This window comes from Callionymus lyra, chromosome 1 (genome assembly GCF_982586985.1).
Source record: "Callionymus lyra chromosome 1, fCalLyr1.hap1.1, whole genome shotgun sequence".
Taxonomy (NCBI): Eukaryota; Metazoa; Chordata; class Actinopteri; order Syngnathiformes; family Callionymidae; genus Callionymus; species Callionymus lyra.
In genome coordinates, this window is record NC_141818.1 from 6,149,113 (window position 1) to 6,167,928 (window position 18,816).

An 18,816-nucleotide genomic window follows, 5' to 3' on the forward strand; every position below is an offset into this window, starting at 1 on the left:
GAGGAATGGATCAAAATACTTGTTTAAATTTGTTTTATGTAAAAACTGTGATTAAAAAAAATGAAAGACCTTTTTTAAATACGAGATGGATTATGTAAAAAGTAAGAATAACGGTTCTTAACTAACGGTCTCATTCCTGCCGCTGAGCGCTTTAAAGATCGTCTAATAAGAAGACGTCTGACCAAAAGCTGGATTTTAAACCTCAAATAAATCAAATTTCCCCCTAAAACAACAACTTCATGCACCCAATAATGTTTATTTTATTTTTTACAATTCTTCACAGGGAAGTTAGTCGCAAATATTGACTCTTAGATCACCAGGTTTAGCGTTAGAGAGTGTCGTCAGAGTGAGACGTCTTTCCTCCTCCCTGCTCTCTGCTCACATATGTCAAAGTCTTTGTGCCCCTCGGATCGACAGAAGGAAAAACAGCTGGATCAAGCTAGCAGCTAACGCTGCTGACTCCCGGTGGCGACGTCGCTTCGAAGAGGTAAACCATCCGGACAAGTGTCGGAATATACGAGAAAAACGCCGTGGTTCAGTTTCACTTCACTTCTCCTTTTATTCCCGGTTTTCCTCTCGGCTAATGTGTTAGCTTCCCTGTTAGCATCCCGTGTTGCTAATTGGCTAGCTAGCTTAGCCCACTGAGATGATTAGCTTCATGTTAACGCATGAGCGGATACAGAGGAATGACAGCTCGGAGAAAATGAAAATAAATCCCTTTATTGAAACTTTTACTTTCATAAAGCGCAGGTCAAGTGCTTTTCTTCTTCAAGGTTTTCTTAATTTACATTATTTTGCAGCTCGTAAGTTTTCTGTAAAATAGATTATGCATTTATATAAACAATGCAAGGTAAAAAAAAAAATGGTTTAAAAAAAAAAAAACAACCAACTATTTATTTAAAAGGTTTAAAATTTGTTATTTTAAATGCATTGTTCGGATGACTTTTTACCAGAGATTGAATATGATTTTAAAATGACTAATACAGAGGTCAAGTAACACCAGCAGAGGTTATCTGAGGTCACCGGGGTCAGGAAAAAAAGAAACACATTTTTTCAACAAAAATATAATTGATTTCTTTGATATGATATGGTTTGGAACATTGTTTTATAAATGTAAAGTTAAATACATGCAATATCTCTTAACGTCTAATCAAATTTTCACATAAATATAGAGAGAATTAACAACTATTATACGAAACAATAAAAAACTATTATTAAATGTTTCAACTAGTCTTCAGATTAACTAAAATATGAAACTGCTTTAACTACATAGAAACGATACAATTTTATTTTATAAACATTATAATTATTGTTTTTTCTTTATGTATACACTCCTTTTATTATTTTTATTATTTGTTTCTTATAATTTAATTATAAAGTATATTTTAACTCTGGCTGTTTAGTCTTAAAAGGGGAACTATGTTTATTTTATATCTTCTATTTCTATAAATGTGTCTATATTTTCAATAAAACGTGATTTTATACACATTTAAAAATGTAGTTTTCAACTCAAACTTTTATTTAACTACATTAAACTAGAAAAAACATTTTGAGTTTCGTGTCAGAGATGACTAAGAACGTGAACTTCTCGACCTCTCTCAGCCACACCAGTCTCATGTCAGCCTCACCATCCCATCATTCCCATGCTGGAGAATTCGCTTTGGGATTTAAGCCACGACATCAACGCTGCTTTTAGCAGATTATGTTTTCTTTCTGCCCGACTTAAAAAGAGGAATGTTTTCCATACATTTATCTTTTGTGATTGAAAATGCTTTTAGAAACTATGAAATAACAGATTTTTGCTGCAAGGGTCTGAGGTTTCAAGCCGTAATCCAATACTTTTATCAACTGTTAATATACTTTTTTTTATCTGTATGACAAATCAAATTGAGTCGCAGTCTATGCACTTGTTTGTGGCAACATCCACCGCAGGAGTTTCTTCCTGGCTTGTTGTTTTTGTCTCGCTGCCTGGCTGGAGAGGAAATTTAACCTCTCTGGCCTTTTTTTTTCTTCTATTCCTGATGTTGTTTTTGGGCTCAGCCGTTGTTATCAAGCTGTATCTCAAAGCTGCAATCAGAGGTTTTCTTTCGGTCCAGTTTAGTTCTGCGGTTCCGTGCCCCGACTGTCTAGAAAACACGTGCCGACTCAGCAACTGCTTTTGTTAGCGACGCGTGTGACCAACAGAGTTGCCGGACATCTAAAATAAAATGACTTGCTATTCTGAGGTCGTCATCCGGAGTGACTAGAAATGGTCAAGGGGGAAAAAGAGTTTTTTAAGACAAAGTTAGAAAGGACGGAGTGTTCGGACATCTATAGCATTGATCCCCGACCCCTAATCCGGGACGCTTGTGACCGGGTAAAAAGTATTATCACTGCCTAAAAAGTGTTCCAATTTAGAAAAAGAAACAGATTTTCATGTATGAAAGAGAACATGAAGATGACAGGTGTCTCAAAAATGTCCATATACTAAATTCCTTTTTTTTTATTCAAAAGAAGAATGAATGGTTGATGTCTTCCCCTGACAGAACCACAAACATTTTTTTTACATCTTGCCCAAACCAGAGGTGCTCCCATGGATCTTGTTTCAACCACTTTCCGGTACAGAAGTAGAAAACCGTCACAGTCAATGTGGTCCATGTTTTAAAGAGAAGTAGAAGCAGAAATTCTAAAATGAGTATGTAGTTATTGTAGAATTCGAATATCTGGGAATATAGATCAATTAACAGGAAATGTTAAATATTATTAGGTTGAAATGGAAAATATTATTTTTACAAACAATTTAATGTAGATGTAGATTTTTTTAATAAATGTTTATATTGTTTTATTAAGAAAGTAATTTCCTAAAGGGAAAATTCAACTTGTAAAAATAAGTGAAAAAGGCAAAACACATTTAAGGTTCAGGAAATGTTGATAAAAAGATAAGAATCATACAGATGATTTAGCGGTGTTCTCTAGTTAAATCTGGAGTCAGGAAGGTATCCAAAGGAATCGTAATTCACTTGTATGGCTTCTAACTGCTGCTGCTCCATACAGAGATGGCAAAAGATGAACACAAAAAATGCGGCATACAATTTTATGGGTAAAAAAACAACACTTGAATGAGTTGAATGGGAAGAAAAACTTTTGGTTATTTAAGCTGTTTATAGAGTTAGTAGGTCAGAGCTTTAAAAACTCTGGAATGCTGTTGACCTCAAAACCTTCTGATCCGGTCGTTACGAAGCAGCACCTGCCACTCATGTGGTGCAAGTTTTCTTTGTTTTGGCTGTAAACCAACATAAATCAGGAATAAACAGTTTTTCATTTGATTTTTATCCTGTATTTTTATTGTCCTGTATTTTACGATTTATTTTCATACGTACGTATACATGTATCATGTTGTTATTCACCTTCAAAATGTATGACTTGGTATTTATATTTATTTTATTTATACATGTTTAGTTTTGGCATTACTAAGGTTTTAAGCACAAACAATGTGACCCAAATAGCAGATTCTGTAGATCACTAACATGTTTTTGTTGTCCAGGATTTTTTTTCCTGTTGTTAAAGCCACCGGGTGGCCAGTCACGCTGCTGCTGCTGCTCCTCACACAGATTATCGCATATGTTTGTGTCCTTTGATCACAACAGCTCAGAACCGTCAGCAGGGTTTCCGAGCAAAACTATACTAGATATCACCGTTTTAAATTCAGCCATTGTTTCTGAGAGTCTGTTCCTTCCAGATTCCAGGTTCACATTCATTTATTCATCTATTAGATCTGTGTTGTCGGATTCCCTTTTTCAAAATTTGTAATTTCTGTCGATAACTTCAAATTTCTCTGCAGCAGGCGTTGAGGCCGATGATGGTGTTTGAAGATGGAGGCTCCTGAATATCTGGACCTGGACGAGATCGACTTCTCCGATGACGCAGCGGTACGCATGACCTGTTTCGTTCAATTAGGGTGAAAGTCTTGACCCGACTTCAAATAATGCACCCGACCATATGATAATAATTACACTTCAATTACCGCTCTAGTAGAATAACTCACATTTCTCCGATCCTTAAAACTCTTCACTGGCTTCCAGTTTCTTTCCGGATCAACTTTAAAATTCTGGTTCTTACTTTCAGATCTATTCATGGTCAGGCTCCTCCTTACATCAGTGATCTGATCCAGCCTTACACCCCAGCTCGGGCTCTGAGGTCTGTGGATCAGAATCTACTGATGGTTCCTGAACACGGTTCAGGACCAGAGGAGAGAAATCCTTCCAGACTGTTGCTCCTAAGCTTTGGAACGATCTTCCTCTACCTCTGTGTTTGATGATCTACTGACTCCTTCAAGATACTTCTTAAGACGTTTTTTTTCAGGTTTTTCCTTGATTTTCCTGAACTCCTGTTGTGTTATCAGTTTTATCTTGACCTTTAAAGTATATACTTTATTGAATATTGTTTTGATTGTTTAAGCGCTTTGTGACCCTGGTCTGGAAAAGCGCTCTATAAATAAAAATTACTTACTTACTTACCTTAAATCCAACACTCCCTTTGTGTTTCCTCTCCAGTACTCTGTCACGTCCCTGAAGAACATCCCAGAGTTGTCCAGGAGAAGCGATGGTCCGGCCGAGGAGAGACCAGGTATTTGTCATCTTAAAAATGTGGGATGTGACCTGATGGTAAGAGTAGATATGGCTTCTAGGTTCTTATGCTAAATCACTTACGAAAGTTAACCTCAAAATGATTCTGACAGAACCTGGAAAAAGTCTGGTAAAATAGAAACGAAAAGTACATTTTTTTCTTTTTTCAGCCAAAGAAATGGACGAAGCTTGTGTAGCACTAATGATAATGTTGATTGCTCTTAACTTACGATGATCACCTTTTACTTTATTTTGATGTTGATCTTCAATTAGTTTGCAGTCAGAATCACCAGAAGAAGTTAAGATATGCAAGATTATTAGAAAGAAAGCTTTGCAAACCCGTCATTCGCAGCTTTCGTGCGAACTTTAGTAAAACAAATACCAAATAAGTTCTATATATCTGTACTGTTTCGAAAAAAAGTAAAACATTGTAATAAAATATCAAGTGTTAACAAACCTTGTGATGACAAGAACATTTCCAGAACTGAGCTTTTCAAAATAAGAGACTGTCAACTTAAATAACAAACAAACGAGAGTTCCTTGGAGGTTGAGACTTCCGGAATTGTTTCCCTCTAGGATTATGTCCCAGAACGGTTTTACGGGTCTGACAAAAGGTTCTGTTCTTCAGCTCCGGCCATCAACTGGAGTCGTGGGGTCTCGTCCCACACCGGCGGGGGAATCAAACCCACCGGCATAGCGGAGGTCCACAGCAAGTTTCGGCCGGTCAAGAGGGTTTCGCCTCTCAAGCACCAACCCGAGACCCCCGAATCCGAAGCTGATGGAAAAGACCCGGGTCCGGGGGAGACGAGGGAGACGGCCAAGGATGACCACCACTCGGACAAGCAGGCGTCCACTTCCGTCGACGCCCCGGGAGGAAAGCCCAACGCTCAGGAAGGATCCGCGGGGGGGAACAACAACCCCCAGGCTCTGTTCGGGGAGCTGGAGCACTATGACCTGGACATGGACGAGATCCTGGACGTGCCTTATATCAAGTCCTGCCAGCAGATGTCCACGTTGCCTCGCGTTCCGCACGACAAACGTTCCGTGTCCAGCAGTAACCTCGGAGGAGGAACTCTGGAGAGGAGCCGCAGCCTGAAGAACTCCCTGACGCACAACGATCCCCTGAGCCTCGGCAGCAGCGGATCACAGACCCCGGTACGACATTTCAGGGGGTACCTGGATCAGTTAGAACCAGAGAGAGAGAAGAAAAAGAAACTTGAATGTGCAGGATAGAACTGGGTACAAATCAATGAGTCAACAAAGTCATATTATGTTATCATTACAATAATACTGTTTATGCACTTCAAGTACACTCTAAGACTGTTTTTTTAAATACGTACATGTAGCAAGTTTAGAATATACGCTTACTCTTAAATTTTGTTTATAAAAGGATAGATGGATCAGAAGTCTAGCTCAGCTCATGGAGGAAATGCAGGAATGGAAGACACATATTTCAGTTTCAATAGTAATATATATTTAGATGGACAAATATGAACAAAAAACTTCCTCTTACCAAAGTTAAAGGCAATATACAATTGTATCAAAAATAAATAATTCAACCGCTCAAGCTGAAATAAGAAAGAACATGTATATATATATATATATATATATATATTGCACATAAAACTGCCAATTTATAACTGTGGTTCTACGAATGCATGCTGTGCCCTCTACTAGCGGTCACTATGGGTTTCCTTGGGAAGTATCCCATAGCGACAGCCTGTAGAGGGCAGAGCATGCATGAGGTAGAATTATTGTTTAAAATAAAGAGGAAAAACAATGCATTGTAATTTAGTTAAGCCATTCTGAATCGCATGAATCAAAATCGAATCGATTTATGACACTGGCCCAATACTGGTTATAAATCCTGGGTTCCAGCTTCCAACTATTCCTGTTCTTCTTACCTACAACGGGTTTCCCTTTTTCCACATATGTCGGTTTAAAGCTCTATGACATTTCTTGAAACGTGTAGTATAACTAGTAGAGAATTTAGAATACTTAAACGTCTTGTATTGACTCTCATGTCTTTGACAGTATTGTGTGTTGTCGCCGGTCAAATGGTCCGACCTGAGAAAGTCCAAGTCCGTGGATCCAGACCTGCACCACCTCCACCGCTCCCCGTCTCTGGGCGGCTACAAGCCGGAGGCGCTGACGTCCTCCAGCCTTCTCAGCTGCTCGGCGTCGCTCTCCTCCTTCTCCGACGCAGGTAAAATCTGTCGATCGAAACCGAGAGAATATCCTGAGACTTTTAAAAACTGTCGTATTCACGCAGACAAGCTGCTGTCGGTTCGAGTCTATCCCGACTCTCAAGCCCAGAGGACCAGCGCCGAGACGCCGGGAGGTCCGAGCAAGATGTTCACGTTACCAGGCAGCAGGCAGGACGTCTCCAAGACCTGGGCCTCGGGAACAGGAGGAGGGTCCAGAGGGTTCGGGGTGGGTGCAGGAGGGGAGGTGGACGAGGAGGCCAAGAAGAACCAGAACATCATCAACATCATCAGAGAGGGACAGATGTCACTGCTGGTGAGAGTCTTTAAGGATTAGTTTGACTGAAATGATTTAGGTTGAGAAAGTGTTTTAAATACTTTTGAAATGTGTGAACAAATGTTGTTTAACTCTTGTTTACAATTATTTAAGGCTAATTTTATCAAAAAGAATTTGATAATAATTGTAGAATCGATGCGTTTTTTTCTTCCTAATTCATTTGTTATCTTTGCCTGATATGAAAAACAAGTTAATCTTTCACTAATTATGTATCTGCTAACTAAACTGTATAGTTTTATGTTTCCTTTTGTAATTTAAAACATAAAATAAGTTGAGATTTGAGATTCACGGCAAGGATGAATTGTATTTAATTTCATATTTTGACATAAACTGTTTTATTCTACATATTTGAAAAACTAAATGGAAAAATTGTTGCTTGTTTATGAATTTTCTTTAGCCAATTTAAGTTTCCAAGTAACCATGTAGTTTTTAATTACAGTACATTCCTGAAAGTAGAATTTTGATTTTTAATAATTTGTGTTCTTTCTAAAAGGAGTGAATTCTAAACAAAAGTATGATATGATAAAATGTTACATTTCTGGGACATAATGTATGTTTTCATTATTTACCATTTTAATTTTTGCATTTTTTAACATATATTTTAAACATGTAATTACCGTTTATTTCTTTTAAAATATTTAAATATTTAAATATATATATATTATATTATTTATCAATTTTTTTTATATATCCTCTTTCTTTTTACGTTATATTTTGTAATGTATATCCAATATATAACAGATTTTCTATAATAACACTATTAAAAATACTTCAGTCACTTACATTTTTACAAAACAAACAAAGATTCAATGTTTTAGTCTGTAATAACAAATCAATAAATCAAATACTACGAGGCGCTCTCTGTTCCTAGTATGTTTCAAATCAGTTCATTGTTTTTATAATCTACAAACTAGACATGATGGTGATGCATTCAGGGACACCTCACTACTTTAATAAGGGATGAAGCCCAGTGGTGAACAGTCGGGTGTGAGGCAGAATCACTAAAGTTTGAGATGAAAGTTTCCTTCCTGATCGTTCCTCCTCCTCCTCAGCCTCACCTGGCAGCTGATAACCTGGAGTTGATCCGCGACGAGGACGGAAACAACCTGCTGCACATCTCGTCCTCGCAGGGTCACGCCGAGTGTCTGCAGCATCTCACCTCTCTGATGGGGGAGGACGGGCTCAACGAGCGCAACAGCCAGCAGCTCACCCCCGCCGGCCTCGGCGTCAAGGTGAGACGTCCTGTCTGGACACGACAGATATGGAAGTTGAAGAAGAACATGAGAAAAAAGGGAGTTTCGAAGCGATGGCGGAGGTTTCGTAAGACAATGAAACAGTTTTTGAACCTACAGGTGGTGACTTGTTCAGAAATCTGTGAAGTTAACCATATGTTTAGGGGTGTGTAGTAGCACTAATCTGAAGATATGATGCGTACCACGATTCAGGGGCAACAATACGATATATTGTGATACTGTAGGAACAAGTATATATCTGTAGTATTTTCAAGTACTTGACACTAGTGTTTCAGGATTTGCAGACCACATGACTCTTTGTTTTTAAACCAAATGATGTCGAAACATCAGCTTTATTAGCTGCTGGAGTCGACTGTATCCTCTCGTCCTCAGTCATCGCCGGGATCTCTGATTTCTTAGTACATCCTCCTGCTGCGATCTAATGGCTGGATGTTTAATTGCAACACAATTATTGTTATTTATAAATAAGAACAAAATATATTTTATTGAATACACATTTTATGGAAAAATAAACCATAAAAGAACTATGATAAAAATAAAATGAACCTCCCCCAAAAATTATAATAAATAAATAATGAAATATCGTGGAATATCAATACGGTATCATGATTGTATCGTTGATTGATGTGTTGATATTTTTTTACACCCCTAATTCTGACCTTTTGAACCTTCAATCAACTCTGGTCAGTGAGGTCATCTTGCAACAAAGTACTTTTTGATAAAACTGTGTCCGACAAAAGCGAGGTGGGGAATTCCGGGACGGAGCCTAAAGCGAATAAATAAACACAGAGTTGGTTCCCGAGTCTTTCTGCCAGGAGCCGAACCGGCTGCCAGACAGGAAGTGTGTTATCTGGAGACAAGGAGCGCGGCAGTGTGCCGGCACCTGATTGGCTTTAATCTCCAATCCTGTTTATCCGCTCACGTTAGTGCGATGACAGATTTCCAACATGTGCCTGAAAGTGTGCAATAGTGAAGAATGTGAAGAATTGAAAGAAGTTTTTGGTGAAAATGAAAAGTCTCACTGCAGCTGCAAAAGTGGTTGAAATGTTAATGTAAATATAAATATTGTTGACAGAAAAAAATACCTCCATGTCTCATTCAAAATGTTAATTTAAGTCATTAACATTTTTAACCATTTATTTCATTCCATTGTTAAAATAAAGGTATTGGATGAATGTCTAATCCTACAACACATGACCAATTAAAGTGTTAAAATAAACTGTTAAAGATATTTTGAAATTAATGCGAAACTTGCTAGCTTAGCTCGTGGCTAAGAGTGCTAGCTGCGGTGAGGAGACACTTGCTGGTGAAACCTTTTATCTATTTTGACTGATCAGAACTCCATTAAATCGTTTACAAATGGATTACCAAACTTGTTTTTAAGACGAATAATGAAATAACTGAAAAAAGATAAGTTAAAGTTAAAACGGTAATTAAAAAAAAACGTCATGAAACAACATACAGTTTCCATGAGTGTTCACAAGGAGGCGCTCTTCTGAAAACATAGTGGGTTCAGGTTTAGTTGCAGTTGATCACAACATTTGTAATTCAAGTTTGGATCGTTCTGCAGATGTGGTTTGTTGGACATGATGTTGATGCTCCTCGTGTCTGTGCACAGAACGGTCACCTGGAGTGCGTCAGGTGGATGGTGAGTGAGACCGAAGCCATCGCAGAACTGAGCTGCACCAGAGAACATCCCAGCTTGATCCACTATGCTGCACGATACGGACAGGTGAGTCCTCGTGAAGTCGATGCTAGACTTATTTACATAAGTTATATATTAAGTTTTTAATTCGTTTTTTCAGGCACATATGTCAATGTTACATGATTTTTACCAACATTTTAATCACAATTATTTTGATTAATATTCAAAGTCATGATTATTCATGAATATGGAAATGTATCAGTGACATCATCATAATAATAATAATAAATGGTTGAATTTAGCATTTCCAATTTTGTTGTTGTTGGTTTTTATAACTAGAATAGTTTTTCAGCATTTAATTTATTTAATAATTGGATTCACTAACTTCTAGATTAAAAGGTTGAATTTTTTGTTTGTTTTTTAAAATAATTACATTTAAAAATACAACTAGTTTTTTCGCACATAGATTTTTGATATTGTAAAAAATCAATTTTTCTTTGGGTACAAAATGTTCATAAGCTGTCAATAAAAAAATAATTATTTTTGTAATGCACATTCTTTTAAGTATAACATAAAAAAAAAGTTTGAGTTATAGTGTCAACAGTTCTATATTATTAAATAAATTAAAAAAAAATCCTATTTTAATTATTGGAATTAGTATTAAATTCTGAGAAAATTTGGAAATATTCTAACTTTTCTAAATTATTTATTTAAGTGACCAATTCAACTTTTCAGTATACAAATAACTACAATTAATTATTCAATCAAAACAAGTCTTTTATTCTTAAAAAACATGTCATCGTAATAAAATAATTAAGTTTCAACATTTAAAATGTAACCATTTATATTCAGATGACACTGATGTACTTCAATATTCAGTATGATTTTGATGGTTCTTTATGGTAAAATAAATACATTGTTATCCATAAACGTGTGTGCAGGAGAAGGTCCTGCTGTGGCTGCTGCAGTTCATGCAGGAACAGGCCATATCTCTGGACGAGTTGGACCAGAACGGGAACACGGCTGTTCACGTGGCCGCTCAGTACGGACACCTCACCTGCATACAGGTACGACCTCCACCCGTGTGGTCACGTGACCTGTCGGCTAACATGTTTGTTGCACAGACTCTGGTGGAATATGGGTCGAACGTGACCGTCCAGAACCAGCAGGGGGAGCGACCGTCCCAGTGTGCGGAGCGACAGGGACACACGACCTCCGCCCGCTATCTGGTCGTCGTGGAAACCTGCATGTCTCTGGCGTCGCAGGTGGTTAAACTGACCAAACAGCTGCAAGAGTAGGTTTATTTTTTTTATATCCGTCAGACACCGTGAGGAAGATGATCTGATTCTCAACTTGTGATGTGACGTCACAGGCAGGCGCTGGAGAAACTGACTCTTCAGAAACACCTGCAGAGAATGATGGAGACGAGCAAAGCTGAAGGAACCCCGTCCAGATCGCCCAGGTAAGACCGACCAGCTTCTGGGATGTCCTGCTCGACACATTGTTTGGTACAATTAAAAAATGGACACGCGAACAATTTAAAATTTGATAAGGTTTATTTTATTTCCACATAAACACAGAAAAAGCTTAAAGCCCAGAGCTGCAGAAATGTTTTTTTATTTTTATTTTCAACATTCTCTGAGATGTTTCTATGATGTTTCGAAATGTTGTTATTTCCTCATTTCAATAAGATTCCCAGTAGCAAGTTGGAAATTACATCCCACACTTGGAAACTGTGGTAACAAGGAGAAAATAGGAAAAATAATAGTGTAATTTTAATTTAAACCCTTGTGTTATCAAGGTGAACAAACTCCACCAACACAAGGGATACCTCAAACACATTTGTTTTTTAGGGCCTCCGAGTCACCTTGACCCAAATCAACACAAGGGTTAAAAATTATTTTTAAAATATAGTGTTAATTTATGTTGTTCATTATTAAACTCCACTCTACTCCTCAATAATTTTGATAGGAACTTAAAGTTCAAATAAATAGAAATATTTTGTCTTATTCATGTCCTATTCATGTGACCCCATTAGGGCTTAGGAAAGGAAAAAGTACAATTTTAAAATTTTGTATTATTACATTTCTTATTATTTATTATCTTTCCGTTTTTGGAACTTTTTAACATCTCGCACCGTTGAGCGCAAACGAACAAAAAATACATCCATGCGGTGCGGCTCTATTGGGGTTCATTCAAAAACTGTGATGAATTACCCATAAGGAATGAATGGTACATGGTCAAAAAAAGTGGCAAAACTGTGCCTTTATTTTTTTTAGAAACACCATTCCAGCTTTAAAATGTTTGGTACAAGTCTTGAGTATTTCGATTTTATTGAAACTTTTTTCCTCCGTTTTGTAGTTTTTTAACTTTGACCCTCGAATGACGTGAGTGATGCATTAATTCATGTTTTATTACTTTAGGGTTCTTAACATTTCTGCTTTAATTAGGTGCTTTTTTTTAGTTGTGGATTAATCAATAACTAGATTGATTGGTTATTAGTTTTTTTACAATTCTACATCCATAAGTGAAAGTTAATGCTGCAAACTCTTGTATAATTGTGGCCATAAAAGGGTTAAAATCACAGAATTTGACAATAAAAGTGATTTGTATGAGTTGACAATGTCCTTGTGTCCTTCAGCTCCCATCAGCCCTCGGGCGACTCGTGGCCGGAGATGACGCTGACGGCCGAGGGGAATCCGGCCGAGGGTCAGTGGATGGTGCGTCAGGGGGGCCCCGGACCCGACTCCGTGTTGCGACAGCTGCTGGGGAAGGACGCCCCGGATCCCCCGTGTCCGAAGGAGCGCCCCCCTGTGGCGGGGGGGCCGTGCAGGGACCCCGGCGGCGCTCGCCGACCGGGCCTGGCGGAGAGGCGCGAGCTCAAGATGGCGAGACTCAAACAGATCATGCAGCGGTCCCTGAGCGAGTCCGACACGGACGGTTACCCGCCGGAGGAGGGTAAGACCGCCGCCGCCGCCGCCAACGCCACCCGACCCGACCGGCCCACCCACCTGCCAATCACGGAGGAGCCCGTGACCAACCATCTGCAGCCGGTGACGAAGACGCATGTGCCTTCCTCCGCCTCAGGAAGCAAGCTCGGGTTGACCGGGTCCAAGTCGGGGGATGTTCACAACCCCTCCCCCACGTCCAGCGACCCCGAGGCGGCCGACGCCAAGACCCCGGACCCCTGCGACGACGGCGGCCAGAAAGTGGCCACCAGCCCCAAGAGCGCGCTGAAGTCCCCGTCCTCGCGCAGGAAGACGTCGCAGAACCTCAAGCTGCGCGTCACCTTCGACGAGCACGTGCAGAAGAGCGCCGCCGCCGCCGCCGAGCCGCCCAAGACCTCCGGGAAAGACAGAACACCGACGGGGAGCTCGGAGAGCAAGCGGCCGTTCGGGGCGTTCCGCTCCATCATGGAGTCTCTGAGCGGGAACACCAACCACAACAACAACGGCCCGGCGGCGGCCGGCGCTCAGAACTCGCCGGGTCGGAAGTCGGAGAGCAAAAGCGGCGCCGGAGGAGCGAAGAGCAAGAGCAAGATCAGTAACGTCTGAGGGACCGGCGCCTCCTGCAGGACGACCAGCACATTACACACTAAATCATTGACATCCTCTGACTTGATTACGGGCGCCCTCTAGTGGTGCTGATTAGTTTGTGACAAAACAGTTCTGAAAATTGATTTGATCTCTTGTCAATTGCAGGGAGAGACAGATTAGCGAGTGCAGTGAGAGTCACAGAGAGAAAAAAGCAGGAAACTAAATCTAGAGCTGACACACAGACCAGGTAACACACACACACACACACACACACACACTTGTTGCTGCATTACCGACTTGAACAATGAATCCCACAGTTGCTCAGATTGAATCAATCATCACGACATTTGCCAAAAACACTCCAACATGAGTACATGTAGTATGTATAAGTACATACAATTGTTCCATTGATTCACATCCAGAGATTGACAGATAGTTTGAAGAGACTAGATAGCTTCATCCAGAAGCTTGTTTTATACCAGGACTACAGTATTTTTATAATCCTGTGAAGGTTTCTTTGTATCGTCTGATTACTTCCCGCAATATTGAAACGTGGACGCCAATCACACCGGACGATTTCTGAACATAATATTTAGTGTAATTTCAAAACATTCTATGTTTTCATGTCATAAAAAAGTTGATTAATATCAATTTGATATTTGAAATTGTTGCTTTCTACTGGGTTAATATGAAGGTTAAACCCGGTCAACAGTGAGAGCAACTCGTGTCCGACTCAAACAATAAACATTATTTATTTATTATTTTTTTACCCATTTAATACTGCCCTGACTCAACTTATATCTATATACTTATGGATATATATTTTAAACTGCACTTGCAAGAACCTGAGCTCCAGTGATTCGTGGCTTCAGATAGTTTAATTTGTAGTCTTCACTTCCTGTCGTATAATAATGTTGCATTAAAAAAAAGTTTTTCTAAGTTGGGAAATTGATTGACACTAACTTCTTAATAAAGAAGTTATGATAACTTGAAAAAAGAAGCGGTTTTTGTAGGAGGAAAAACAGGCCATTTCCCTCACAAAATGATCTGTTTTTTATGAAACAAAACTATAAAATAACGACATACAACACTGAAAAATACTGTAAAAAATAAACGGGTACTTTGATTAGCCTGGGAAAACTACCTTAATGGTGCCAAAAAAAGAAAGAAAACTGTCCGGTGTGAGCGGCGTCTCCATCAATAACAATATTTATGTTTATGCACACGATCCTATGACTTAAAAAGTGCACGTGGTGTACGTGCACTCGCACAAAGTATTTTTAAAAACCACTGTATGTAATATATTTAATTATTATTTGTATTGTATTCCTCACTTTTTTTTTTATACCTATGCAGTATTTTTTTTCTTTGGCATGACGTAGTTTTTAGACGAGACGAGGAGGTGCGAGAAAACACTCTCGACAACTTGTTTGTGACATTTTGTAAAACTGACGGCGTAAGATATGGAATTAAATCATTTTGACAGAATTTGGTGCGTCCGTGGCCTCTTTGGTAATCTATCGGGGAGCAGAAGGTGTTCGACCTGGTTTTGATGAAGACGATTCTGGCGACCACTTGGTTTGAGTGGAATGTTCTGTGGGAAGACGGTGTCTCCAGGCCTCTTGGATCTTGGATCGTCAGTTGTCTTTTTTCTTGATCCAATACTTGAGCTTCTCCATTTCGGTTCTATGTCCCGTCTCTTCTATTGTCTGGATATTGCTCTGTGGCTTCAAAATAGGTTCTTGTCCAACACAAGAGATGGGAGAACGTCACATTCGCACCAAGGTTGTCACATAGTGTAACCGATCCGGTGGCTGTGACTTTACTTTAGTCTACTTTAGTCTTTGCTGTCATTATGTTCCCTTCTTCTATTAATTTCCTCTTTTCAAACTCTTGGGGGCTTGTTATTAAAAGCTTGTTTTCGTTGTGACTTGTATCAAAAAACATAACACACAAAAATAAAATGTATCATCAGGTTGAATACAGTTTATAACGTAGGCTGAGAATAATAAAGAGAATCTCTTTTTCTTCAGAATTCTACTTAAAGCTACAACTTTTAACTTTTAAAACTACAACTACGTACAACTTTAACACTACTGCTTACTCTCAACAAAAGTTCAACTTGTGACTTTGCAAAGCTGCCAATTTTTGACCGTAGTGTTTAAAATCACATGTCTGCTGCTGGACAAAACTGGACAACTGAAAAAAACGAACAAAAAACTGTTTACTTCAACTGAGAAAAATGTCTAAAAAAATGATGTTTTCAATTTAGAGTTTATAATCCATGTGTTTGTGTCTTCTTGTTTAAACTATTGTTACACTTTATTTTCGTGTCTTCACAAGAAGGATCTTTCTCGCCTGCAGTTCATACAAAACTCTGCAGCGAGAATTCTAACCCGCTCTAGTAGAAGAACTCACATTTCTCCGATCCTTAAAACTCTCCACTCTTGGCTTCCAGTTTCTTTCAGGATCAACTTTAAAATTCTGGTTCTTACTTTCAGATCTATTCATGGTCAGACTCCTCCTTCCATCAGTGATCTGATCCAGACTTACACCCCAGCTTGGGCTCTGAGGTCTGTGGATCAGAATCTACTGATGGTTCCTGAACACGGTTCAGGACCAGAGGAGAGAAATCCTTCCAGACTGTTGCTCCTAAGCTTTGGAACAATCTTCCTCTCTCTCTGTGTTTGATGATCTACTGACTCCTTCAAGAAACATCTTAAGACATTTTTATTGGTGCAGGCTTTTCCTGATCTTCATACTTCCAGCGTCCCTCTCTGTGCCCCGCACCGCACATTGCGCAGCAGCCGATCAAGATGGATGCGATGTGTGGATTGGACTCTGTGGTAATTTAACGGGACGATACATAACCGCCTGTGTATTTATTTCTCTGCGCTCCGGCCGCATCAAAAAACAGTCACTTAAGGGCCGGAGGATTTATGGTGTTTGGGTTGCAAATTGGCCGGTGATGGTTCCCACGCCGCGGCGCCTGGCGTCCCCTGCGGAGACTAATGGGGGTCGGTCCTAATAGCGCCCCTCAATCATCGACAGGAATATGAAACATGAGCCGGCCGGCTGACAATTAGCAAAACAGCACAAGAGACGCGCGGCGGCGATGTTGTAAGAGCCGGGGTTTACTTCCAGAACCGCTGCTCCCAAAACTATAAAAAGAACCCGTTTGTTTTTTGTTTTTTTTCGTCTGCTCGCCTGCCATGTTTTTGTCGGGTAGACCGAGGAGGGGGGGTGGGGGGGGTGAAGTTAAACTGATAAATTAGACCTCATTTATTGGACAACAGTTTGAGGGGAGACCCAGGGGCCCGCACTCCTGGTGGAGGCGCCTAATTGGTTGTGTGTGTGTGAGAGAAGGTGTGTGTGTGTGTCCGGTCAGGCGGGTGTGTTTGAGGGCGCCGGGCGGGACGTTTTTGGACGATGCTAACGGCGGCGTGCGCGGGAACAACGAAAACGGACGAGACAAGCGGCGGGTCTGACAGCCGGTGGGGCGGCGGCGAAGGAGTCATGTATAGATTTTTGTGTCTGTTGTTTTGGCTTATTTGTGTGCTTTCTTTTACTCAGTCAATCACATTTAATTGACACCGCTGGGCTGGGGGGCCGGGGGGGGGCCCCGCGGCGTGCCGGGATGACAGGTCTTTAATGCCAACGAGAGAGAGGCGAGGAGGTTCTTCTGCCGGTGAAGGATGGAGGCGGACGGAAGGCCGGTGACAATTCCTCAGCCGTCAACTCCATTAATTGATGTAACAGCGGCGATGATGGATACTAATAAAAACAACCTTTAAGAAAAAAGAAAAAAAAGGCTAATTAGACGGCGTCAGGTTTTTGCGGCCGGATGATAAACACCATTCGTCTTCCGTCTGGTGTTTTTTTCCGAAGGACGTGCGGCGACATTAGCATGTGGATCATGCGCCGCATTTGCATTTCTGCCTCGACAAGAAGTCGAAGACGACTTCCTGGACGATGAAGGGAGACGGGAAGAGACGAAGAGGATGGTTTTTTTCTGACGTCACCGCAGAGATTTCACTGCAGCTTGAACTTTTTTTCAACATCTCTTTTGAAAATATGGAGGTGCTGATCCTCATCTTTTGACGTGGTTGTCCGTTTCAATCATGGCCATTGTCTTTGGCCAGAAATTTTGGCGGTTGGGGTTCTTTGTATCTGAACCTGAGTGGCTGGTCTTGTATAGAGATAGAGATGTGTGGAGCGGGGGGGGGGGGCAGTTGAACCTCCTCAGGGGTCACATGACATCGTATTGTTGTCAAGCCAGAAGAAAGTAACCAAGAGCCAAAATATGATGAGGAAAAACAATTAAAAAAAAAAACATGTATATTATACAGTATAAAAGATAAATCAAAATTTTAAAATAAAATCAACCATAATACCGCAAAGTTGTGAATTTAATGTAGTTTAAAAAAAAAAAAAGACACTCAAATGTTTGAAATTGAAATTGAAACTTCAAATAAAAATAAAATATATATATTTTTTAATTCTGTTTTGTGGGCCAAGAACTACTCTATATTTTTCCAAGTTATTGTTTGAGTAATAGTAAGTAACAATTTGTAATTAAATAAAATTACTAAACGTTATAAGCATATAAATGTTTACATGATCGTTCGGATCAGTTCTACTCACAAGTGCCACATATATACAGGCCACACTTGTCTCGTGATCCTCACTCTAGAACCGTTCCCGCCTAAATTGACATTGAAAAGAATAATGTGGCGGAAAAAATATATATTTATATGTACTTAATGATATTGGTTATTCATACTGCAGCAGGAAAAATCCCGTAGTTTATGGAAGATAAATAATATAAAATAAATGTTAAATAAATACAGTATATTTATTTTAAGAGTTTTATATTTGGCTGCAAATTTTTCTTCCAACTTTTTTTTTCCAATCCAACATTTTTTTTCCCTTCTAAACCAATGGTGTTTGTTTTAGTCCATATTTATTTCAATGCCAATTTCTCTGTTCTAAGCCTAAATCATAGCTTAAGGCGCTTGAGATGCTTCAGAAACTCGTGGCATGAAAGGAGCTTCCTCGGCTGCAGTGACACCGCGTCAGCCCTAGAGGGCCCCCGCGAGTCTCCTCCAGCTGCGGCGTTTGGCATTTAAGTTCCAGTGTCACTGCAGTCGATGTTGTTGTGTGAAAACAGCTTGTTAAAGTGTTTGTTTGTCCCCGGAGGCTCGACGGGGGGACGAGTCGTGAATAACCTCGAAGTA

The 18,816-nt window shown here is 39.9% G+C and overlaps 1 protein-coding gene across 2 annotated transcripts; it reads left to right on the forward strand.

Moving 5' to 3' along the window:
- The first annotated feature begins 372 nt into the window (after window positions 1–372).
- Window positions 373–13,600, forward strand: sncaip (synuclein, alpha interacting protein). 2 transcript variants are annotated; one of them, XM_087790159.1, is made up of 12 exons: window positions 373–487; window positions 3,821–3,908; window positions 4,533–4,605; window positions 5,233–5,759; window positions 6,639–6,810; window positions 6,877–7,124; window positions 8,198–8,377; window positions 10,017–10,130; window positions 10,985–11,110; window positions 11,168–11,337; window positions 11,416–11,505; window positions 12,685–13,600. In XM_087790159.1, exons 2-12 carry the CDS (start codon window positions 3,852–3,854, stop codon window positions 13,595–13,597), a joined length of 2,670 nt encoding a protein of 889 aa, XP_087646285.1. In that variant the 5' UTR covers window positions 373–487; window positions 3,821–3,851; the 3' UTR covers window positions 13,598–13,600. The 2 variants fall into 2 exon arrangements, with proteins under 2 accessions (XP_087646285.1, XP_087646294.1); XM_087790168.1 differs by having other exon boundaries at window positions 405–487; window positions 3,824–3,908.
- The last annotated feature ends 5,216 nt before the right edge of the window (window positions 13,601–18,816 follow it).

Bases quoted from the DNA above. Each gene is read 5' to 3' on its own strand.
- sncaip (XM_087790159.1), top strand. From the start codon at position 3,852: ATGGAGGCTCCTGAATATCTGGACCTGGACGAGATCGACTTCTCCGAT. The intron at 11,111-11,167 runs GTACGACCTCCA...TTTGTTGCACAG, and splicing joins GACACCTCACCTGCATACAG to ACTCTGGTGGAATATGGGTC. The intron at 11,338-11,415 runs GTAGGTTTATTT...GTGACGTCACAG, and splicing joins CTGACCAAACAGCTGCAAGA to GCAGGCGCTGGAGAAACTGA.